The sequence below is a fragment of the Sceloporus occidentalis genome, unplaced genomic scaffold (genome assembly GCF_023333645.1).
Source record: "Sceloporus occidentalis isolate IW3139 unplaced genomic scaffold, rSceOcc1.0.p SCAF_6, whole genome shotgun sequence".
Taxonomy (NCBI): Eukaryota; Metazoa; Chordata; class Lepidosauria; order Squamata; family Phrynosomatidae; genus Sceloporus; species Sceloporus occidentalis.
Window position 1 is genome coordinate 31,613,902 of NW_028316986.1, and position 25,617 is coordinate 31,639,518.

Genomic DNA, 25,617 nt, shown 5'->3' on the forward strand with positions numbered 1-25,617 from the left:
GTTAACTATAATCTGATCAGTGTCTTCACATTCCTCCCTAGTGGCCCCAGTTGAGTTCCTAGTCTTAGAAGGTTCAACTGCCTCCTTCCACATCTGTTGGATCTCTCTGTGGATAAAAGAAGATCTGTCTCTAACAGAACAGTACTTAGGATTCAAACAGATGTGATTAGCAAATACCTTGCAGTTCTGGTGGTACTGGAACTCCATTTAAATAGTGGAAAAACATTACAGAGCACCTCAGAAAAGGCATGATTCCATTTTTTATACTTCTCCACAGATGCCATCCAGAAGATATTTCTCTCAAGGCACTAAAAGTAAGATCAGATTACTTTTTATAACAGCAACTAAAAGGAGGAAATTTCATTTTATAAGATGTCCTAAATCTTTAATATATTTTGAATTTCATTTGATTAGCAAGAGACTAAGCAAAGAAACAATGTTTTCATTGCCCAATGTAGATTCAAAATCAAAGAATGAATTCCTGGTCTGCCTTTTTAGTCCCAGGCCAAGAGAAAGTTTAACACCACAGTATACCAGATGGACAGACATGATTATTTGTTATGCTATGTAAGACTCATCCCCTTTCCCTTATATTTCACAAAGGCCAATTCCGCCCCGCCCCGCCCCCCCCCCCCCCCCCCCCGGTACACAAACTGCTTTCCCAGATAAGATGTTTGAGACATGTTTGGAGATTATGAAGGACTAAGTCTGTGTAGATAATTTTACATATTGTTGAGTTATTTTATGATTTAATCTAATTTTTCCTACATTTTATTTTAATGTAATCATTACATTTGATTTTCTCACACATGTAATATTCCTTATATAGTTCTTAAAGCTTATTTTTCTACAGCATGTTTTCATTTCCCTTGATTTATTATATACTGTGTAAACCTTTCCAAATTTATTATATTTGTAAATACCCTCTTGTTACCTATGGTTATTCATGCTGCACAGTAAGGCAGAGAAGGAATCCCATTTTTCATCCTACCTTTGATCAGATGCTAGAGATACTTAACCTGGGGTAAGGGAGCAATGAATTTAGTGGCTAAGCCAGAAGCTATCACTTTACCTTCCTGTATATTGGCTAAGAGATTTATGCAAAGCTAAGACTGATTCTTCTTCACCAGCAGGGGTTTCTTGATCCATGCCATTTTCTTCTGAAAAGATGCAAGGGAAAAAAAAGCTGTACTGGATTTGATTCTGGAAAATGAAACCTGACACATCAGGTACAGCCTGATAGCCCACAATTGTTCAACATAGTTGTATCAATAAAAAAATTTCACCACAGCAATGTCTTGTTTCACAAAATGTAGTTTCAATTATACATCTTATACAATGGTTATGCAACTTCCAGAGACACATGCTATCCTACAGAAAACCACCCCTTATGTTGGCCACCATCCCCACCAGGGATGGGCAACTATGTGGAGATGAGGGGCCAATTTTCTAACCTCAAACTTTCCACAGCCTGCTCTCCCCCCCCCCCCTCAAGTGCACCTATACATCTTTCCCCCCTTTTGTTTCTCCTTCAAAATGGCAGGTTGTACTTTCCCACGCATGTAAGATTTCAACATTACAAATCCCTTTTTACCCTTAATAAATTCGCTTCCCTTCCCTAGGCTGCCTGTATTTAGAAGGCAATCTAATTTTTACAGAATATTTACCTGAGGACAAGGTAAGTATTATTTGTACAATATGTGCCATAGTGACAAGATGGAAGATATGAAGATCTCCAGTACCAAGACTAACTCCTGAAAAGTCCTGACAGTGTACAGCAGGGAAAGAGAGCACCAGGCATACCTGCATATAAGAGGAAAATGTTTATGAGAAAGAACATTTTTTTGTTCATCAGTCCTATTTAATCAAATTCTGTTATTCTTCCCAACAAGCTTTCAAAAAGCAATAAATGGACCATTCTCAATATGAATGACCTGCTACTTAATTCAACAACTAAAGTTTCACACATCTGTGAAACCTGACTTGTAACCTTCAAGGTTTTTTTCCCCCAACACACTAAAAATAACTTTCAAAACTTAGAATCACAGAATCACAGAGCTGGAAGAGATCACAAGGGCCATCCAGTCCAATCCCCTGCCCTGCAAGAATGCATTTCTGACAAATGGCCATCCAGCCTCAGTTTAAAAACTTCCAAAGGAGGAGACTCCACCACATTCTGAGGCAACCCATTCCACAGAGAGCAACGTAATGTGAGGATAAAAAATGGCCCCAGCCCCCTCCTGCTTTAAAGGAGGACTAGGTAAAGTATGAGCTGCAGCCACATGTGGCCCCCAGGTCTGTTTTTGTGCCCCCTCCCCCCATGTGTGCATATATATTAGGAAGTTCTTCCTCATGTTTAGGTGGAATCTCTTTTCTATTATTTGCTATTATTTATTTATTCAATTATTTTCGATTATTTTCAATTATTAATGTATCTCTAGCATGTTACAATTTCTTTCCATAGTATGGCATATGCAACTGGAATGCTGATAGAATTCATAGAGTACTTACTAGTAAATGAAACATGTCAATATCAAGAATACATGTACGATTCCTACTTTGTTCGCTAGGCACCAGTGCTGCATATAGAACAAAACAATTGTTATTGAGAATGATAGGTTAATGTTCTACATTTAATGCCAGGAAAAACTCAGAAAACCTTAAGTTTAAAGATTTAGAATCATAGAATCATAGAGCTGGAAGAGACCGCTAGGGCCATCCAGTCCAACCCCCTGCCATGCAGGAAATCACAATCAAAGCATCCCCAACAGATGGCCATCCAGCCTCTGTTTGAAGACCTCTAAGGAAGGAGACTCCACCACACTCCGAGGGAGTTTGTTCCACTGTCAAACAGCCCTTACTGTCAGGAAGTTCCTCCTAATGTTGAGGTGGAATCTCTTTTCCTGCAGCTTGCATCCATTTAAACATGTAAGATCTAAGCACATAAGGGCACAGTGTGGCCCCTGGGATGCAAGTGACACATGGGATTCATTTTGTAGCCCCTGAAACCCCACACCCATCAATTTTTCCCCAAAACATTCACAGTTTTTGGGGGCCAAAACAAACAAGTTCAGCTTTGCCCCTTGCAGACTCCAAACTCCCCTACAATGTTTAATCCCTCACAACAGCTGAAAATAGGTTGAAAACAAATCAAGAAGCAATGTAATGTTGCGGGGGGGGGGGGGGATGGCCCCAGTCCCCTCCTGCTTTAGAAGAAGAGTGGGCACAGTATAGGCTGCAGTCACATGCGGCCTCCAAGACTGTTTTTGTGCCCCTTTATATATATGTGCATGCTCCAGAATGCCCCCAAATGCACTTTAGGAGGCATGAAGGTCATTTCCACCACCTTTCAGCTCCCAGGCATTGAAAATACCACTTGCTACCGCTTAGAGAGTGCTAGTTCACTGATAAAAGGTATAGAAATGTTCTTGCTATTGCTATTGTTACAGGGCATATGTGTCTCTCTCAAAGTCCTAAGACTAAGTCTTGGGGAAAGGTCTGAATGGAGATTCAAAAAGTTACTTAAGAATTTCCACACAGCTTATCATTTCTCCCTGTAACTTCTTTAGTTGTTCCCATGATTCTGAACTTACATGATAAAAGCATACAAAAGTGACCCTGTACTGCTGAAAGTGAAGAAACTGTCCAGTGTGCAGCTGCAAATCTTGTTAATGAAGTAAGGCAGTCATCCTAAAACAGAACATAATTACAGTCAGAAAAAGAAATGGAACAAAGAACAAAACAATTCTAATTAATTAATGATATTTTAAAGGAAACTAAACTGTAAAAAAAAATCCTCTGTTGCTATTGTTATAAACTGCCTTCAAGTCAACTTCGACTTATGGCCACCCCATGAATGAGAGAGTTCCAAGTCAAACTATCAGTAGCAGCCCTGCTCAGGCCTTGCAGACACAAGGCCATGACTTCTTTGATTGAGTCTATCCATCTGGAATGCAGGTTTTCTCTTTCCCTACTTCCCTCAACCTTACCAAGGATTATTGATATTCTGGGGGTCATAAATGCTAACAGATAATGTCAGGGGACTCTCACGTAAGCACTTAAGAAACAGTGTACAGTTGGCCCTCTGAATTTGTGGTTTTGACTTTTGCAAATTTGATTATTTGCAGTTTTGAGTAATATGTTCTCTGTAGGAATCTCTAGGTCCTCCAGCGCAACTCTGCCAGAAGTTGACCATAGAATTTTGCTGGAGAACCTAGAAGTTCCTAGAGAAAATACTTCTCTAGGTATCTGTAGGTCCTGTAACTGGATTCTATGATCAACATCTGGCAGATGTTGACCATAAAGTTGTACTAGAGGACCTGGAGATTCCTAGAGATGTTCTCTCAGGTAAAAGAATTGTGTGTTTTTATTTTCAGTTTTTCCACATCCATGGGAGTCCTTCAACACTAACCCCAGCGAATGTGGAGGGACCACTGTAATAATTCACCATGATGCATGATTGCATGATGTTTGATAGCCTTCTCATAATAGTTACTTTCCAATATTATATGGGAGCCAAAACAAAAGTTATGAGTCAATCAGATGTATTTATTTCTCAGCAAATCAAACAAGTTTTTTTTACACAGTACCTGTCTACAAGATAAGTGACCAAATAATGGTTTTTCTTCATCAGTTAAAATCCGTTCTGTGGAAAGAAAAATGTCGCAGTTCAGTGGAGATGTACAAAGCATTTAAATTGCTCACCCTTGGGTGAGTTCCAACATTTAAATAAGCAATAACTCACCTATTGTTTGTATTGTATATGCACAACTGCCCCAGCACATTATAGGTACACGTGGATCTTCTTCATTGGGATGAACTTTCAGGCCCACTTTATATGTTGCAGTGCCAAATGTTTTCAGCATTTCTTTAATGCTTTCAGAATATGGATTCCTTGCAGAAATGAACAAGAAATAACATTATCTCCAAACTTTAAAACATATTTTAGAAGCCAGACATTGGCTAGGAGCTATAGAGTTAATTGGTCTAATAGCCTAACAGTCAAATAAATTATTCCAATTTTGCATGATGTAGCCTTTTAAATGACGTGTTAACCAGACATTATTATTAATGCATTTTTCAAACCATCACTCACTTTTGAAAGTAAATGCCTCAGAAATAAACAGTAAGTAATCCATTGATTGATAATACTTATAGTTAGAGAAGAAGAACAGTTACCTCATATCACTCCTTGAAGTAATCTTGGCTGTGCTATGCTTTGGGCAATCAAATATACAGTATTTGTAGAATAGTAATTTAATCAACTTAAATAAAACATCCTCATTTTAGAAATAGCAATAGCATTTACATTTTTATACCACTTCATAGTGAACTCAGCACTCTGTAAGTGGTTTACAATCTCTAGTCCAATTGCTCGCAATAAGCTGACCCACAAAAGGATGGAAGGCTGAGTCAACCCAGAGCCCTCTGGGAACGAACTCACAACATTGTGGCTGCAGTACCGGCATTTAACTACTGTACCACCAGGGATCCCATTTTACATAAAACATCCACCCATATTATTATTTTAAAACTCCTCTATTGGTAGCTTATTTCCATGATGAATAGCTTCTTACTTAGAAGGTCTAGACTTTTAACTACCTATGAGCACTTTTTTTATGTATATACAAAAAATTCCAGGGTATTGGCTTTTATGAATGTGCATCCAATACTCAAATTTCCTAACACAACATTTTTGGCTTATCCAGCTGAAATATATCTACACGTTTTTTAAAAGTATCACAAAATCCCCTTACACATATGTTAGTAATTTGATACTGTTTCTTATAAAACTGAGAGAAACCCAGAGGCTAAGTATATTCACTTGGCTTCTGTAATGGCCTAGAATATATAAACGATTATATGGCCAGACAAAATATGTACATTATCTGTGTAATAATATATTTGTTACCTGACAATGGACAAAGAAGCTGCCTTCTTTAAATCACTAAATTCCATCTATTTCCAATAGTGACTCCTACTATATAAAATTAATTAATAAAGCTAATACATACTTTGGTTGGAACTCTGGTCTGAACCCTTCAGGTAGCTGTAGCTCATCCATTCTGTCTGAATTACTGCAAGAGGGATTACCTGACGAATAAGCCAAAATATATTATTTTAACTGTAAGTTAAAAGTATTGCTCATGCTTGCAAGTTTACAAACATTTTTAAGATTCAATCTTTTCTATTCACAGATATAACAACTATTAATTTACAGCAAACATTTCAAACAAAAATGCCTGTTATCCACACAAAAAGTAGTTTTTCATCATCCGCCCTGACCAATGTTGAGAATGTGAGTGAGAAGGTAAGTGTTATTTCACACTTACCTGTGCTCTCCTGATCTCGAAGAATTTGCAGTGCTTTGATCTGCTGAGATATTGTTTTAATCCACTGAGCTAGATTCTGTTGACTTGAAAAATCTAATCTGTCAAGAACAAACATACACAGACATACATTATATACAGTACTCAATATACAGTACTGAAATATGCCTATGTGAAAAAGAACTACATGTAGAAACCATGGTATAAGTTAAAGCAAACATGTAAAGATATGAAAATAGCTTTGTTGGAAAAGACTAACAGTTCATGAGAACTGATGCAGAACAGAGTTAGAAATTCAGGAAGCCTCTGGTCCCAATCTTGACGGGCTCTTGTATGAACTTAGCCAAGTAATTTTGAGCCTCAGCACACATTTACTTCCACAACATGGAGTTAATACTGGTTGCAAGGACTAAAACAAAATAATGTATGAGAAAACTGCCTTATAGTGAGTCAGAACATTTGTACATCTAGCCTGATACTGACAACTCAGACTGGCAGAGCTCTCCAGGATTTCAGATAGGAATCTCTTCTAATTCTACCTTGAGATCCCTGGTATCCTCAGGGATCCAAATATTAACCAGCCTGACCATGTTTAGCCACTGAAATCAGATGGCATTAGGGATCCTTTTAGACAAAACAGTTATAGTCCTATCATTCCATTTTAATAGCTACTGCAACATTGAATGGAATCCTGGGATTGCAGTTTAGGGAAGGATAATAAGAATTCTCTGCCAAATGACAAATCCATGAATCCACAGGATGTTGCCATTGCTATTAAAGTGGAATCATAGTGCTATAACTACGTAGTGTGAAAAAGTCCTTGGTGTATGGGGGCCCCTATAGCTTTTATAAATCTTTCTCCCCACATCTTGCAACAAAACACAGGTATAAAACGTACTGAATGTGAGCTTTGGCTATAACAGAAACAGCATCATTACTAAGTACAACTCTATGGATCAAGTGAAGTGACTCTGGTAGTTTAGCCTCAATTTCTGCAAACAGTATTGTTATTTCTGTGACCACAATGTATAAGGCAGCATTCAATAGATAATCCCTATGACACAGTTTGAGTATGGCAGTTTCTACTCTGTCACAACAAATCTCTTAATACAGCTCTCTGACCTGTTAAGCAGATGATTACTGATGTTTACCTATCAACGCTAAGATCCTGATATGTATGACTCTAGCTTGCTAACCCTTTGCAGCTTTTTCTAGGGCAAATCAAACGTAAGTTAAAATCAGAAAAGCCTTATAAAACAAATCTCAATTATATTTTACGTTCATTATAAATGTACTGCTAAGACAAAAAAAGATAAAACATAGCATCTGTATTGTGAGAAATATAAAATTCTTTCTTAACTGGAGGACAAAATATATTTGTATAAAGAAATGTTTTACACATAGAATCATAGAGTTGGAAGAGACCACAAGGGCCATCCAGTCCAACCCCCTGCCATGCAGGAAATCCAAATCAAAGCATCCCCGACAGATGGCTAACCAGTCTCTGCTTAAAGACCTCCAAGGAAGAAGGCGCCACTACACTCCAAGGGAGTTTGTTCCATTGCTGAACAGCTCTTACTGTCAGGAAGTTCCTCCTAATGTGGAGCTGGAATCTCTTTTCCTGTAGCTTGCATCCATTGTTCCGGGTCCTGTTCTCTGGAGCAGCAGAAAACAAACTTGCTCCCTCCTCAATATGACATCCCTTCAAATATTTAAACAGGGCTATCATATCACCTCTTAATCTTCTTTTCTCCAGGCTAAACATCCCCAGCTCCCTCAGTCGTTCCTCTTGGGCATGGTTTCCAGACCCTTCACCATTTTAGTCGCCCTCCTTTGGACACGCTCCAGTTTCTCAACATCCTTTTTAAATTGTGGTGCCCAGAACTGGGCACAATATTCCAGGTGGGGCCTGACCAGAGCAGAATACAGTGGCACTATAACTTCTCTTGATCTAGACACTATACTTTGATTGATGCAGCCTAAAATTGCATTGGCCTTTTTAGCTGCCGCATCGCACTGTTCACTCATGTTCAACTTGTGGTCTACTTGGTCTTCAAGATCCCTTTGACATGTAGTCTCATTCAGCCAGGTGTCCCCCATTCTATATCTGTGCATTTTATTTTTCTGCCCTAAGTGCAGTACCTTACATTTCTCCGGGTTGAATTTCATTTTGTTAGCTTTGGCCCAGCTTTCATGTCTATTCAGGTCATTTTGAATTTTGATCCTGTCCTCTGAAGTATTAGCTATTCCTCCTAATTTGGTGTCATCTGCAAATTTGATAAGTATGCTCCCAATTCTGCCATCCAGGTTATTGATAAAGATGTTGAATAACACTGGCCCCAGGACAGAGCCCTGTGGGAACCCACTGGTCACTTCTCTCCAGGATGGAAAGGTGACACTGTTGAGCACCCTTTGGGTTCGGCCGGTCAACCAGTTACAAATGCATGTAACAGTTATCTTGTCTATCCCACATGATTAGTTGCTTTCAGTATTTCATCCTACCAATGGCTAGTGCTGATTCAAGACTTTCTGGCTGATGCGAAATTGGTGGAGGGGTTGCTAATGTTCCTCTCCTTCTGCTGTTCCTTTCATCATTTCATGCTTTGCTAGAAACCCACCCTATATATAGGTGTACATGTATATCTTTATGCCACTTTGAATAACATTTAATGCCCCTAACCAAGTGAACTGCCTCACAGAACTAATTATCAACTAATTATCATCTCTGGGAATGTACCCCCGGGAATATTAACTTGCAAGTGATAGAAATGCTACGTATTCCCTTGCCTTGTGCCACGCTTCAACTGCATATTATGTCGTTGTTAAATGTGTCATTCCCTGTGCAACATTTTTGTATTTTTATTTTCACTCTTTATTTCCTAATCATCCTTTGCATAACAAATGATTGTCTGCTTTTCTCCTGCCTCAGTTCTCATTTTCTCTTCTCTTACTTCCATTTCCTTACCATTGCACTATGAGAGCAGTTATGTTAGTACAGTCTGTTCAATTTCACTGTTCAGTTTTATTCATTAACATAAAACCAAATAAAATATTTTATTTGATAAAAATCCAAATGTGATAACAATATTTAGACTTCCCTGTTTTTAGAGAGGATTGACTGAATCCTGCAAGTGTGCAGAACGAAGGATGTAATCTGAAGTACACAAAACACCTGACCCTGCAATACTTCATCAACAGGCATAGTATTTTGATTTGTTGAAACTATATACATTAGATCACTGAAATACTCAAGTAAGAAGTTTTCTTTCATATCAACAGAGATGCTTACCAAGAATAACTAACCTGGGATATAAACTCCTTGGAGGAGGAAGCAGAGGAATAACAGTGTTGCTTAAACATTCACACAAGGGGCAAAGAAATTCACCATTTTCTACATCATAACTCGTGTGGACTCGTAATCTTTGTTGTCGTCTTTGTTCTTTTGCTTGCACTGCATCAAAGTACCTTCAGGGAGCAACAGAAAGTGTTAAATTAATTTTGCAAAGCTCATTCCATGAAACCCCACTGAATATTACCATACTACTTTCATCAAGACAATGCAGAACACACATTTACCAATATATCATATACTTGTTAGGTTTTCTGCTTTAGGCAACCTATTGCACATATAGAAAATTTGCTTGATTATATGCATACAGTGTGCCTGCGCCGGAAAACGCAGTGCTGTGCCCTGGAAAGAGTAATGGGGAATGTGGCTATGGCGTGCGGCAGCTCGAGCATACACGGAATTGGGGGGGGGGTTCGGAATGGATCCCTCGTGTAAGGGAAGGGATCACTGTACTTGCGGGAGGGGGAACAATAAACAGAAAAAGAAGTTACAAACCCTAAAGCAAACAAAAGTATTTTCACCCTAAACTACCATCACATTAGAAGTGTTTCAGTGGCTACACAGAACACGTTTCCTGTATTAAAGGAAAATTAGAATTAGTTGGAATTTATTAAACTAATTCTAATATTTTTTCTTGTTCTTTCAAAGATATGCCTGACAGAAAACAATTAACCAATTGAAACTTGTTGTAACTTATCTACTGCTTCAATATAAATAAAACTGGTCAATATTGTCTTGGCAGGATTAACATAACAAAAAAATGCACTTCATTTCTCATGTTCTTTTTCTCTAAATCAGAAGAAAAATATTTTCAACTGTTTTCTTTCTATTGCAAATTTTTTTGAAAGTTTTCTACAAAATATAGAATTCTTTTTTCTTGAAATTTATTTTCTAACCCATGTCAGTATTTTTTTTATCCAGAGCAACCCTAACCTCCACATTATCTTGTAATTAATGTACATTAAAAGAAGCGGATGGGACCAAACGATGATCAGACAACTAATATACAACCAAGAATTTTTAAAAGTTGAATGAACATAGTACCGTTGGCCCTCCACATTTGTGGCTTTGACTTTTGCAGATTTGACTATTTGCAGATTTGCTTAATACATTCTCTAGGAATCTCTAGGTCCTCCAGAGCAACTCTGCTGGACATTGGCCACAGAGTTGGCTGGAAGACCTACAGAATACTAGAGAAAACACTTCTCCTGGCATTTGTAGGTCCTCCAGCATGGTTCTATGGTCAATCTCTGGCAGATGCTGACCACAGAGATGTGCTGGAGGATCTAGAGATTCCTAGAGACTTGTTCTCCCAGGTTAAAAAAATAGTGTTTTTTTTATTTGCAGTTTTCCCACTTTCTTGGGGGTCCTGCACCCCTAGCACCAGTGAATGTGGAGGGCCCACTGTATAATCTTTCCTGAAAGGACCCACTAACATCATAAATTACATGAATGGGTTGAACATTATTGCCTGGCTAAGTGCACCATATGATATGATAGACAACTGAAAAAGTCATTTACCTTTGCCAGCAGTGGGCATGCATGATATGTCCACAGCTACCAGTGTGCGTACCACATGACAAGTCAGGATGCATGAACAATGGATCATGTTTTTCTGCATGTAAAGATATAAACATTTAAAATGGAAATTCATATAATCAGATTAACAATAAAGGAATACTTCAAAAATGTTTTCATAAGGTCCAAGTTATACTTGCAAATTTATCTGCCATGGTTAGTACTCCATGATAGTGTCTACACACTATTTTCAGGAACTGGTAAAATGCTAATGTTTGACGATAGGTGTGAGCAAAGCATGGCCCACAGACTATGTTCAGTCCTCAGCCTAAAATATTTTGGCCCCAAATGGCCAAAAAGGTGCCCTCCCAGAGGTGTGATTTGCCTGCTCTCTCCCCTCACCAACCAGTTTGCTTTTTTCCAAAACCAAAGTGCCTACCCAATTAGATGCCCCATTTTTTTTATTTCTGCAGTGGAGGATAGAAGGACAGCTGTGGTCCTCCAAGTTTCTGGAGGATGGATAAAGCCTACAGATGTTAAGAAATTGCTCACCTCTGATTTCAGGCAAGTGCACTAAACTAGCAATGATATTACTTGTAGAGCTTGAGTATGATTATACCATGAACAAAAGAAACCTCTTAGTTATTATCTTAGGGTAGAATCTTGTAGACTTGAAATCCAGGCAGCCAACCTGAAATTGCACATAAAGACAAAGATGCATATGTAATGCCATAATAGCTACTTACCAGGATCTGGAATCACTTTCTTTCGATTTTTAGACAAGACTGTTGATCTCTGCACAAATGCTGCCAGGACCATAGCTCTGTTGTCCATTTTAACTTCCTGCTCTTCTTGGCATAAGATACAGGTAACTACTTGCCTTTGCTCAATCACTTTTGTCTGTTCAGGACCCAAGGCAATAAGCTTGGTATCTGAAACTGAAGGACTAGAATCAAATGATATTAGTAAGTATTTCACTGAAGTATTTTCCAAAGTAAAACAATAGATCTCTGTATTAATAATAATAATATTTATTTATATTCCGCTTAATCACTTGGAATCCAAGCGGATTACAACAATAAAACAAGATACAGTTAAAATTCTAAGAAACCCCTATTCCTTCCCCCCCCCCCAGTATAAAAACATAGTAATACTAAAAAGAGATTAAACCAGAGAGATATTAAAACAATAGTATAAAATCACAGTTAAAATCAATAGAAGAACTGTAAAAAAGAAGTGTATAGCAGGGGTCCAGTTAGGATGAAAAAGGGGATGGAGAAAAGAGGAGACAAGTGAAGTGGGGGAGGGGGGAGGCAGGAAAATGGAGGTGGACCTATCTGGAAAGGCCTGCCAGAAGAGCTCCGTCTTAATAGCCTTCTTAAAGGTTTCCAAGGTGGTAATCTGAGTGATCTCGTCCGGCAGGTCGTTTCCAGAGTCTAGGAGCAACTGCTGAAAAGGAATGCTGGGTCACTGCCAAAAGTCTAGTCCTCTTTGGTTGAAGCAGATTCTTCCCAGCAGAACGAAGAGTGCGGGAAGGATGATATGGGAGAAGGTGTTCCCACAAGAAATCAGGAGTTCAAACATATGTGAGTTCAAACAACTTCATTTGACTAACAATTGGCATGTGCCATGCATACAATTCTAGAGGAGCCTTACAGAAGATCTGAGAAGATCTGCATTGTGCCACATAGTGGCCACAATTAAAACTATCACTCTAGAACAGTTTTTCTTTGTTAAAGAATAACTTTTTAAAAAGCTAATATAGTTCGAATCTTCCCTCTCACCACCAGGAAAATCTCATGGGTGGATTACTTACTATAGAGGACTACAGCCAGCAGATGGAATGGGTGTGAGAGGGGAGATGTGACTTTTCCCATTTTCCTCTACATATCTCAAGATCAACTCCAGGATGGCATGGGGTGTGTGTGTGTGTGTGTGTGTGTGAGAGAGTGAGAGAGAGAGAGAGAGAGAGAGAGAGAGACAGAGACAGAGACAGAGACAGAGACTGTCCACTGTTCTGTAAACAAGACTTTCAGCTAGATCTGAAATCTATATTTGGGAATGGGGGCCCTACCATTCACTAGCAGGGCCAAGCAACCTGTGGCCCTTCAGAGGCTGGTCTATAAATTGTATCATCCCTCACTACTGGCTAGGGCTCACAATATTTAAACTCTGACAATATCTGAAAGGTCAAACAATGTTCATCTTTGCTCTAAAAAGTTATATAGGATACAAGACAAAGAAATTAAGAATACAGGCATCAGAGGAAAAAGCTATGACAAGATGTGAAGATTTCCTGTTTGAAAACCAGCAAGACACTCATCAGTTTTTCAAAGCTTCTTGTGACTTTCATCTTACCTATTATCATGCACTCTGGAGGTAGATGTTTCAAGTTCATCTAAAGTTTGTTGGAAAAGCTCTTTGTTCTCATCAATGAAGTGTCGTTGCATCTCAGACATCTGTGCCATGATCTTCTCTCTTCGCAGTCTAGCAATCTCAGCTTTTCTCTTTCTTTCAGCCTTCTCTTTATCTCGGGTGCACTAAGTATATAAACAGACAAATAGTTAGTCACAACCTATACATTTAACTGTGGCAAAACGAATATATGCATTAAATAAAAAAACAGTTAAACCAAATAAGCCAAGCACTATACAACAATGTACATGCCACTCTCCCTTTCTTAACAGTCATGGCACTCAAAGTGAAACATGCTTTCACAGCATGAAATAATTTAATATGAACATTGCCTAACTGAGAAAAACAAAGAACAATTTAAGAAAAACCATCCACCACTGTTTCATTTAAAAAGCCAGTATGGTGTAGCTGTTTTGAGTGTTGAGACTACGACTCTGGGAGACAAGAGTTCAAAGCCGTGCTTGGCTATGGAAACCTATTGGGTGTTCTTGGGCAAGTCACCCTCTCTCAGCCTCAGAGGAAGACAATGGCAAACCTCTTCTGAAGAAATCTTGCCAAGAAAATCCCATGATAGGATCACCATACATTGGAAATGGCTTTAAGGCACACAACAGCTTCACTTGAATATCCTAGCAAGAACAAAAAAAGCTTTACTTGGTATGGAATGAGATCAAAACTGTACCTTCCTTGCATAACATATATGTACTTAGTCATACCACTTGATACACATACCAGATGCACATTAGAAAAATCTGTCCCAAATTATGTTCATAAAAGGCCATGTCTATCACTTTACATTTGGAATCTCTTAAGTGAGGTGTTCATGTTCTTTTTGATCTATACTGCCTAATCCACAAGTTATGTATGTTTTAGTTTCCTTACTTTTACCTCTTCCATAATGTTTCCTTCTGTCTCAGATACAGGACTTGTAGAAGATCTCTCTCTGAGCTTCTTAACAGCATTAAAAGCCTGTTACAAGAAATATATACATATAAAACTATTTGCCATTTAAATACCATATAATAAACTATATTATCCATACAGATGTTAATATAATGCAACACAATTTACCTTTAGAATCCATCTGATCATGTCTTTGTGCACTTCTAGATGGGGTGCATTTTGCAAAGTTTCTAGCATAGCTAATATGCTTGGAGAATTGCGAGGTACATCACCAGGCCCTAATTCAAACATAGACAAAGAAAACAACTTACTATATACACACCAATATATTTACTTACTCCATCTTCCTAGCTTAACATCTGTCTGAGAGAAAAATGATCCAAAAGGTATTTACTTTCATGACATTTTTCCTTTCCATAAAGACTATCTCTGTACTAATTTCTTTAAAAGTGCAGCAAAAAATAAAAATAAAGATAAGCTGCCCTCTTATAAGCCATTACAAACAACCTATTAGGACATTTCCTTTTATTCACATTTCTTCCATGATTGACAAAGTTATGATCAGTTTGAAACACTATGAAAGGATAGTTCTATTTTCTATTTTAGATATTTGTCTCCAAGTGGCTATTAGTGCCTACTCGACAGTAAATTTAATTATAAAATGCTAGCGCATCAAACAACACTTAATGCTTCAGTCACAGAACACAGAGAAGCTGAAACCTTATTCAGAATTTTCTGTTTGCTTTTTTCTAGTGAAGCATTAAAGTTTAAGGCAAGTCTCTTTTGCATTTGATTAATTGACTGTTCTATCAAAGTTCAATCTTATATCATCTTTAACAAACATTTTTTTAAAAAAACAGCTTCTTTCAGAAGACAAGTAAACAGAAAAACTGGACATCTTACTGAGTTTTGTTAGAAAACAAAAAGAAAGTTTGAAATATGTGTAGAACTATCAACCTACTTGAGATCTTCTGACTGAAGGTAAATGTTATCACATTATCTTCACTAGCATTTTCAATGTGCTGTTTTTCTTCTTGTAGTGCCATTCCAATCAAATGCAGAACCTAAGAAAAAATCAGCCTCAGAGTTTATACTTTTAAAATGTATTCAGTATAATTTGCTGAAATTCATGAGCAAATTAACAAACTAGAGCTAAAGGGTTAAACTCACCCTTTGCAGCATGGACTCTGACCAGGCATAGCCATTGTGCTCTACTGCCCACTGCAGTATTGTTCTCATAATGCACAACATAACATCACACTGCAGAATATTAATCAGGCTTTCAAACAGAGGGCAAAATGGAGGTAGAACAGGAGGTGGGAGTGCTGAAACAGAAAGGAGTATATGAAATACTGTACGGCTATGATTTAACAGCATCCACAACAAATATGGAATACAGTTGGCCCTTCTTATAAATGGATTTTTCATACACGGATTCAAGCATCCACAGTTTGAAAATGTTCCAGAAAAGTATAAATTTCAAATATCAAACCTTGATTTTCCATTTTTTATAAGAGACACCATTTTGCTATGTCATTATATTTAATGGGACTTGAGCATCCACGGATTTTGTTATCCACAGGGGATCTTGGAACCAAACTCCAGCATATAACAAGGGTCCACTGTATTTAAGAACTTGTCCTGGGACTCTCCAATTGACAAATACAAATCAGTGTTATTTTGTTCTTTAAAAGCACCATCCTTTAGAGTGGGTCTGCCATATCAGTGGGCTAGGCCTCTGTGGATTGGAGTATCCATGGCTTGCTACATCCCATATTATTGACAGTGCATGCAAAACTGCTTGCTCAACCAACATGGGAGCTTCATGTGATTTTCATCACCAAAACATTGCTAGAACAGTAAAGGATCCAGGTATGTTCATTCAACATTATGATCTACAATTTTTTCCTACAAACTTTAAATATCAACCTTTCCATGCAACATTTTTACATACTTTAATACAAGCATATATATATTTGAAACTTTTTGACAAGAATACAAAGCATTTGTAAGACATCTAATTGGAACACGCTGAGAAAAGTACAGACTCTGACAACAGAAGTTTCATTCAACTATAACAGACATAAACTGTGACCCTCCTAGGCAAACTCCATTCAAAGGCCATATCTGGCAACATAACAGGAGATCTGTTGAGTCAAAAGTTGCATATGTCTACCTAGGCCTGCAGAGACAGAAGGATAGACAAGCAACTATAAAGCTGAGCTCTGTTCAGCTCTGTGAGTCACAAACTGTCAAGTCTGGTTTAAAGAACTAAGCTGGGGCCTTCTCTATGGCTTTGCTGCAGTGTCCTCAACAAGGCAAATTGTTGTTGAGTTTTGAAAGCAGATTTCAAACCATCTGTACAAAATCATCTGTACAAAACCCAAGCTGCTCTTGCAGTTTTCTTGGGTATCCTTTTCTTGGCAATCTTGAAAATCTTTTAACTAGGCCTAAGTTAATTTGATTCTTGAAAGCAAAGGATACATATTATTATCCTTGAAAGCAAGGGATACATATTAACAGGTGGGAAAAAACTATGGGAACATACACAGAAACTGGCAAGACTGTTACCTGTATCTTCTCGATTTTGTCGTCTTAGTTTTCTTTGTGCTTCTTCAGCCTTATTTTTTTAAAAAAAGAGAGAAGAATTAGGGTTCTAAATGCTAAAAGCAACATATTATTTCTGTACAATAAAAAACACTACCATTTAACAGAATTTCTTCAAGTGTTCTTTTTCACAGAGTTGTCAAAAGTCAACTTGACAGCATATAACCACAAACAATTCACATTCCTTTTTAGTGTTTCCTCACTGCATTTATGCTGCGTCAGTCTTATGCCTCCATCTTTATTAAACACTGATCAGTGGACTCATTTTTCTTTTATTTAAATTTGCACCGCAATTTACAGCTAGCTTTTCGGATGTTGCTGACTTCAATACATGGCATTGCTTTCAGATTCTAGTAATAGCAATGTGGCACAACCTAAACCAAACACCCAGTTGCAGTTCCTTAAAGCAGTATGCAAAATGTATATATTAGAAACTTGTGTAAAGTGCAAATACTAGGGGAAATATGTAGATATTTTCATGTGGTCTTTCTGTTTTTAAAGTTCTAAATTGATGAAGAAACTGAATGGCTCTGAACCCTACATACAGCTCCTTTGAACTTGTTGCTCATTAACCCCTAAGTTCCCCTTCTATTTCAATTCTCTAGATGCAAAGAATTCCTGCTTCCAATTTTTTGACCCTATCCCAAACCACTCTTCCTATTTATACATTTTAGCTCACATCCAAATTAATTTTCTTTCTTTCACAAAACTGATACTCTGCTGTTGTAGAATAAACCCAGATGCTAGCATATAAACTAGGACACACTTATAGAATCATAAGCAGGTTACAGACAGCCCGTTTGGGGCGGCCTGCACCCGCCCCTTTCCCCGCAGTATCGGGGCCTCAGCTGCCAGACCGGCAGCCTCCGAGGCCCTGATCCGCCGCTTTCCAGGCCTGGATGGGGTGTCCTTGGGGCTTCAAGCAGCAGGGAGGAGGAAAAAGGGGCCGCTTGGCCCCTTTCTCCTTTGCGCCACTGGCGCAGCCGTCTGAAGGCTACGGCAGCGACGCAAACTCCAGAAGGAGCTCCATTTTGGAGCTCCTTCTTACGCCACGTAAAGGGCACTCTAAGCGCCCTCACGCGGCACAAGGACGTCACGTCTGCGCCGCCTCATTTGGAGGCAGTGCAGTCGTGATGTCGGCAGCCGTGTGGAACGGCCGCTGCCATTTTGTGTGTGCTCTGCGTGTGCTAGGGTTGGCAATGTCTGGAAAGGACACTCCTTTCTAACCCTAGCACGTGCAGAGCGCGCACTTTTAGGTCTGTCTGAAACGGGCCATAGAATCGTAGTTAGAAGAGACCACAAGGGTCTTCCAGTCCAATCCCCTGCCATGCAGGAACACTCAATCATTCCTTTGTCCAAACAGAAAAGACACTGATGCTTTGCGGTCACTGTCAGCAATATTGTACTGAATTCTAGATAATTTGCTGTCTATACAGATTTCAATGCTTGAGGTCCAAAGCCTAGAATTATGTAGCAGATATTTGGCTCCTTGAATACAAATGTATTTTGTGAACAACTATAATCATATCATTAAGAATAATCTCATTATCTTCCATAATTACCTTAGACTGCTCAGCCCTTGAAAAATGATAAAAATATAAGTTGAAGTCTTTAGCACATTCTGGTTTCAACTCATATAGTCCTCTGCCTGTTAATCCTGGTTTTCTGGAAAACAAATTAAAATGTAGAATCTACACATTAATAACAGAATGCTGCTTCTACAAAAGTTACATGAGCATGAAATCACAAGCCTTTTGAAATCTGAGGATGAGGCTGGCACAGAAATATTCTTGTTCTTTAGACTGGAGGATGGCAACTTCAGCAAGTTCTTTGATATTCTGTATCCCAAGGGCTCTCTGGGTGAAACACACAAACTGCCAAAAATGGAAACAAAACAAAAACTGGAAGTGGCTGGAAGTGCACTTCTAGCGTTTACAAACTGGTACTGTTTATGTTAAAACAGTACAGAGTGGACGTAAGACCAATTTAAAAGATGAGCAGCTGCTTCTGGAAGCTTCTGAGAGAAGCATTTGACCTTTCTTTCCCAGAGAAAGGACCACCCTAGAGAATGGCTGGGCTGTGGGGAGTTTCACTTTGCCTATTCTTGTTCTAACCAGTTTACCAGAGGAAGTACAGTAAGCCCTCTGTACTCGCGGACTTGCCATCTGAGGATTCCAGTATCAGCTTATGGCAAGCCCATGAGAGTGGCGGCAGAGGACAAAGAGGAGAAGGAGGAGGAGGAGGTAGCAGTGGCAGTAAGAAATAGAGGAGGAAGAGGAGGAGGCAGGGGGATAAGGCGGAAGATGAGGAAGGAGGAAGAGCAGGAAGAGACAGTGGAGGTGAAAAGGTATAGAATCATAGAGTTGGAAGAGACTGTAAGGGCCATCCAGTCCAACCCCTGCCATGCAGGAATTCTCAATCAAAGCATCCCCAACAGATGGCCATCCAGCCTCTGCTTAAAGACCTCCAAGGAAGGAGACTCCACTACACTCAGAGGGAGTGTGTTCCACTGTTGAACAGCCCTTACTGTCAGGAAGTTCTTCCTAATATTGAGATGGAATCTCTTTTCCTGTAGCTTGCATCCATTGCTCTGGGTGCTAGTCTCTGGAGCAACAGAAAACAAGTCAGCTCCCTCCTCAGTATGACATCCCTTCAAGTATTTAAACAGGGCTATCATATCACCTCTTAACCTTCTCTTCTCCAGGCTAAACATCCCCAGCTCCTTAAGTCGTTCCTCATAGGACATGGTTTCCAGACCTTTCACCATTTTAGTCGCCCTCCTTTGGACACGTTCCAGTTTTTCAACATCCTTTTTAAATCGTGGTGCCCAGAACTGGGCACAATATTCCAGGTGGGCCTCACCAAAGCAGAATGAGTGGCACTTTTACTTCCCTTGATCTATATACTATACTTTTACTGATGCAGCCTAAAATTGCATTGGCCTTGTTAGCTGCCGTATCACACTGTTGACTCATGTTCAACTTGTGGTCTACTTGGGCAGTGGCGGGGGGAAAAAGGAGGATGGAGAAGGAAGGGCCTGCAGAGGAAGAGGAGGAGGGAGGAGGAAGAGGAGGCAGTCCCCTGCCACTCGCCGTGGTGAGAGCAGCAAGGCGGGCTTCGGGTGGCCAGTGCAGCAAAGTTCTATTGTCCTCAACAGTGGTGCAGCTGCGGGGCTGCACCACCATTGAGGATAACAGGACATGAGCATCCACAGATTTTGGAATCTGCAAGGGGATCCGGAACAGATCCCCCACAGATAGAGAGGGCCGACTATAATAGCACCCCTAAAATAATTCATGCCCAGTGTTCTAATAGACAGTGCAGGAAGGTGCAGCACATAAAGGGCGGATGCTGCTACTCTGACCAATAATCAAACCAATGAAGAGCTGTAAAATCTCTTGCCCTTTGTTTTATTTTCATGTAAAAGAAATCTATTAGCAACTTCCAGACTACTTTATGTTATAAGCGAGGGATAGTGATTTTTTCCTCCTGTCAAAGGTTAAAATCCCTTGGGGATAATCTACCAGGAATCCGGATGATATTGGTCCTTGCTGCTCCACCCCAGACCTGGATAGTGCTATGCTTAAAAATGCTCTGTTCTCATTCCAGGGACAGGAAAAGAAGCGGGGGTGACATAGCTTCCTCATCCTAGACGTACACAATTGAAGACTAGGGTCTACTTCAGGAATGGACAATGTGCAGCTCTTGATTTGTTGCTGAATTGCAACTCTCAGCAAACTTAGCTGCAAGCATAATCAATGATAAGGAATACTGGTAATTGCACCCCAACATCTGGAACGCCTTATAATTCTCCCCATTGGCCTACTTTACTAGATGCATGTTGTATCTCATGAATGGATTCCAACCAAGAAATGCTTATCCCATAATAAATTTGTAAATGAATGCACTACTACCCTTTACACTAATTGGGAAGAACAAATTTCTAGTATAAACTTTCACAGGATCAATCCAGTTCTTTAGATCCTTTCTGAATACGACTATAATAAATCTGTTACTCTTTAAGTACTACTGTTGTTTTTGATACAATATGCCAACATGCCTACTCATCCCAAATAATGTTTTCTTTCACATAATTGTGTATATAATACTGAAGAAAAGGGTTTGCTTTTAAATCCTTAAATCAAGCAATTGTACATTGTTCTTGGTAAAATTTATTTGGTGAATAGAATTCTCTCAGACAGTGTGGACAAATACATCTTAGTCTTGGATTCCTATATACTAGGCAATGTTGTGAGTGATAGAGACAGTAAAAGGGTAAGTTATAGTACATACTATTTGAAAAATGCAGTTTTAAGAACAGCACCAAAGAGCATTATTTAACAAAATCATTTCAAGAAGTACATTACTTGAAACTGGCCACAGCTTCGATGACAGTTTCCATTCCAGTCTCTTTGTTTTCCTGAAAAATTCAGGAAGAAACAGAAATCATGCATCACTACATATACATATATGACCAGCCACCACCGCACTAATATATTACCTAATATTTGTATATCTAAATAATCAAATATATCAAACTGAGACAGATAAGCATGTTCAAGAATCTTATGAACCTGCCCTCTATCTTAACTCTGATTACAAGTAGGGAAGTAGTAGCAAGGAACTATAATCCCTGTCCTATTTGCCTACTTTCCTCGAATGCAACATTTCGCAGCAGTTACAGAATGCAGCTTGGTTCTATTTGTTCAGAGAGCATGATAACACAGAATGTAAACAAGCTATTATCTCCCATGTTTCTGAACCTCTCCTATATTTCATTTCCTCATTGCTCATTACCAGAATAAGCTTTCTCCAATGAGCCTGGGTTTCAACACTGATAAAATAACTTTAGGCTGCTGAGGAAACTCCAAAATACTGACTATAGTGTGGTGGAGGAGTCTAAGAATATCACAAAAAGCACACTTGTTCAGAGAATGTCATGTCTCAAAAGAACTATTTTTATTTACTGTTTGCTATCAAAAATAAACTTCTCACCACCCCTAACCCAGCTTCCCATGTAGGTCACAACCCTCCATAAAGGCCTTCTAGCAACTTCTAAAATTATTTTGAATTTATTTCTAATAAAACTCACATCTTCTGGCAATGCTTTTACTAATTCACTGTGCGCCATAGGTCTGATGCTCAACTGATGGATAATTTCCCGCTTGATTTCATCTGTAGCGCTGACCTGACCAACACCAGGAATAAATCTCTCACCTGCCAAACAAACCAATAGTTACAGAAAGCTTCAATCAATTTTATTATTCATATATTACATTTTTAACTCAGAATAAATGCACATGGGGTGGTCAATTGTGTCATCCTCCATTCTGTATCATACATATTCAGTATGTAATATTAATTACATATGGAATGGGAGAAGAAAATGCAAGCAATCATATTAAACATCTGTAGGGAGAATTCATACTTTCATACTACAAGAGGCATGTGCAGTGTCCACATCTCACAATAGTGGTATTATACCACAAAATAAAAAGAGGAAAAACAAATAATCTCCCTTTCAGTCAAGCAACGAACCACAGCAAACATAAAGAAATAAAGCCAAATAAGCTACACAGATAAAAGGACTGTCAACCCCACACAATACAAAATTAATACAAACTTACCAACAATTATTATAATTAGGTACAACATTTCTTCAATAAGTGTATTATTTTGCTGAACAACATCCTGAAAGGAAAATAAATGCATATATTCAACAAAATGCTCTACTTTTTAAAAAAACAAACGCTTAATACAGCAATTATAGATGAGAACTCTCAACTACAATATACTGAGTTCATTTGATGCATTTTAAAGGCATGAGATTTAATTTTCAAGAGCTCATAACATACCTTATTAGAATTTTCAGAACTGAATCTTTTGCCATAATCTGGAGTACTAAATATCTGATAAAGTTCAAAACGACTCAGCATTATCATAAGAAAGTGATTTGGATCCATCATGGATGCACCTGTCTAAAGAAAAATAAAATGTATATATTTATTTTTATTTATTTGTTTATATCCTGTCCTTCTCAGTATAGTACTGACAAGAGAAAAACAAGTCACCTACCTGCTCTTCAAAACAAAATTTATTATGTTTGTGTTGGAAACAGGATATATTGCATTATTTGGTCTATTAATATTTAAATTTGTGTTTTAACTGATAAAAATGTTTTTTGACCTTTGCTAGGAAAAACAAACAGCAAGCTAAACAAATGTTTTCCAAAGATTAAAATGTTTTAAACCATGGTTTAGAACATCTTCGTGTATATGGATTTTTCATAACACAAATACTGCAGCTATCTTAGGAGGCTGACAAAATAATGGCATTTCCTCCAAACTGTACAAGTAGATTTATCTTCAATATGGGCATATGACAAGAGGAAAAGTCACACATAACAATGGATCTCTTGAATACAAATGAGGACAAAAGCTTGACTGCAGCATTATGTCTCATTTCCAAGAACTAGACAAGGAAAATATGCACATATCCAAACAATTTAGAATAGGAAACCTTCAGGTCCCTGAACACCCAACTCTTTTTTGTAAAAATCTCAGGATATATGGGGAAAAAGGGGGAAAGAAAAGAAAAGAAAGAAAAAAGAAGACAATCACCTTAGTGATGGTTTTAGGGTATACAACCAAACTGAGCTCATAGGAAACGTATAATCATAAATTGCATTAAAACAATATTACCTGAAGCATTACTATGTCTTTATCAAACATTTCTCTTCTGCATTTCACATTATGATAATAGTATATCTGTTCAAGGAAAAAAAATCATAATTTGATAAAGAGGTTATCCAAACATGTCAAATAACATACAGAATTTTTATCATATCCGAATGATACCGTGGTTGGAAGATTAGTTCATCATGTCTGACAAGCCCAATAAAACAACTGGGAAAGATACAGATATATTGCTGCCAAGCTGATCCATAAGGATGAAGGCATTGAGTTGTTGTAATATATTAGCATATTAATCTATGTCAGTATGAATGTACATAAAGCTTTATTTCAGGACTATTTTGAAAACTATGGCCTGTTACAGACTGCCAAAATAAAGCTGCTTCAGGTCTCTTTGGAGGTATGCTATTTAAATGATGCATGGGTCCTAAGAGTCCAGAGGTCATGCCAAAGCCACACTCTATTCCTAAGCACTGGAATGCAGCTTTGGTGCAGCTTCCGGATTCTTAGGATGCATGCCTCATTTAAATAGCATACCTCCAAAGAGACCCGAAGCAGCTTTATTTTGGCAGTCTGTAACAGGCCAAAGGGTGATCTAATGAAATGGTATAGCTTGCAGCACTAACATTTCATTTGTCAGTAGCTCATGGATTTCAGATGTCACCATCTCCATACTGGCCTTTTCTTTACACTTCCAACTCATCTTTTAAAATAAAGATTCTTTAAAATATATTAATTTATTCTAATAAAATGTTTACATAATTCCCATTAGTGAAGCTCCTAATGTAATTCTAGAAAGTCATCATTCCTGTTTACTGGCATACAGGTGACAGCAATGAGCACTGTTAATTTAATGAGTCATTTCCTGGTAAATGTGTATAAGGAAAGAGAAAAGGAGAATTCTTAATTGTTCTAGGACAATTAATTCTAAAAGGGTGAGTATCGCAAACTGACTTGTGAATCTCAGTTTCGCACAAGATTTTTGCACTTACTTGGTTAACAAGCGAAAAGCCGTTTCTCCTCCACATACCAGCATGTACCTGGGCACACAGAACTAAACATCGTAGGGGATGTTCTATTAGCATAGGTGGACTAAGTTCACTCTGCATTAATTGAACACAAAACAGAAAAAAACCTTAAATATTATGTATATGTTAAAATAAATACTTAAAATGACACATGAATGGGATGAAATCTCACAGCACTTCTGAAAAAAAGTGGAACATGTTTCAAATAATTTATTCTCCTTATAGAATTAAATGTCTAGCATCCTTTAGCTTTTAGCACCCTTTGTTCATATATGACAGACACAACTGTCAGCTGCTCAAGCTCTGGCTCATAGACACTCAAAGTGCCATGCCCATTTTTTTCCTTATCAGGGGAGTGGCAGGGGCAAGAACATCCACACCACCATTATTAGCAGTAAAGAAATATTTTGATAAGGATCACTTGAGCTAAGGTGGGAAATTTAAATCTCAACCTACAGCACTGACCACAGTGGCCCAAAAAGGTTGCTCAGGTGCCAATGCTGACCACCCGCCCATTCCAAAATGTATACCCACCTCAATATAAATTTCATGGAATCGGTCTCTACTAGAATATAACACTACAGTTCAGTTAAACTGTAGGAGCCAACATGGCATAGTAGTTTGAATGTTGGACTACAACTCTGGAAATCAGGGTTCGAACCTCAGCTCAGCCATGAAACACATTGGGTGACCTTTGACAAGTCACATGCTCTCAGCCTCAGAGGAACAAATCTTGCCAGAAGCACCACATGATAGTGTTGCCACAGGTCAGGAAC

The 25,617-nt window shown here is 38.4% G+C and overlaps 1 protein-coding gene across 4 annotated transcripts in view; it reads right to left on the reverse strand.

The window, feature by feature from the left end:
- UBR2 (ubiquitin protein ligase E3 component n-recognin 2) overlaps positions 1-25,617 on the reverse strand; it is a 68,974-nt gene that overhangs the window by 9,730 nt on the left and 33,627 nt on the right. For 2 of the 4 annotated variants that reach the window (XM_089529213.1, XM_089529214.1), the window contains exons 17-41: positions 24,806-24,916; positions 23,823-23,888; positions 22,977-23,099; positions 22,749-22,812; positions 22,214-22,338; positions 21,489-21,541; positions 18,684-18,786; positions 17,086-17,134; positions 15,685-15,839; positions 15,476-15,578; positions 14,683-14,792; positions 14,500-14,580; positions 13,555-13,736; positions 11,943-12,142; positions 11,200-11,293; positions 9,633-9,794; positions 6,333-6,430; positions 6,015-6,093; positions 4,745-4,893; positions 4,590-4,645; positions 3,594-3,690; positions 2,512-2,579; positions 1,668-1,803; positions 1,073-1,160; positions 178-308 (exon numbers count right to left, since the gene is read on the reverse strand). In XM_089529213.1, coding sequence (XP_089385339.1) covers positions 178-308; positions 1,073-1,160; positions 1,668-1,803; positions 2,512-2,579; positions 3,594-3,690; positions 4,590-4,645; positions 4,745-4,893; positions 6,015-6,093; positions 6,333-6,430; positions 9,633-9,794; positions 11,200-11,293; positions 11,943-12,142; positions 13,555-13,736; positions 14,500-14,580; positions 14,683-14,792; positions 15,476-15,578; positions 15,685-15,839; positions 17,086-17,134; positions 18,684-18,786; positions 21,489-21,541; positions 22,214-22,338; positions 22,749-22,812; positions 22,977-23,099; positions 23,823-23,888; positions 24,806-24,916 — 2,683 coding nt within the window. Of the gene's footprint in view, positions 1-177; positions 309-1,072; positions 1,161-1,667; positions 1,804-2,511; positions 2,580-3,593; positions 3,691-4,589; positions 4,646-4,744; positions 4,894-6,014; positions 6,094-6,332; positions 6,431-9,632; positions 9,795-11,199; positions 11,294-11,942; positions 12,143-13,554; positions 13,737-14,493; positions 14,581-14,682; positions 14,793-15,475; positions 15,579-15,684; positions 15,840-17,085; positions 17,135-18,683; positions 18,787-21,488; positions 21,542-22,213; positions 22,339-22,748; positions 22,813-22,976; positions 23,100-23,822; positions 23,889-24,805; positions 24,917-25,617 lie in introns of all 4 variants that reach the window. The other 2 variants (XM_089529211.1, XM_089529212.1) reach the window with 1 other exon arrangement.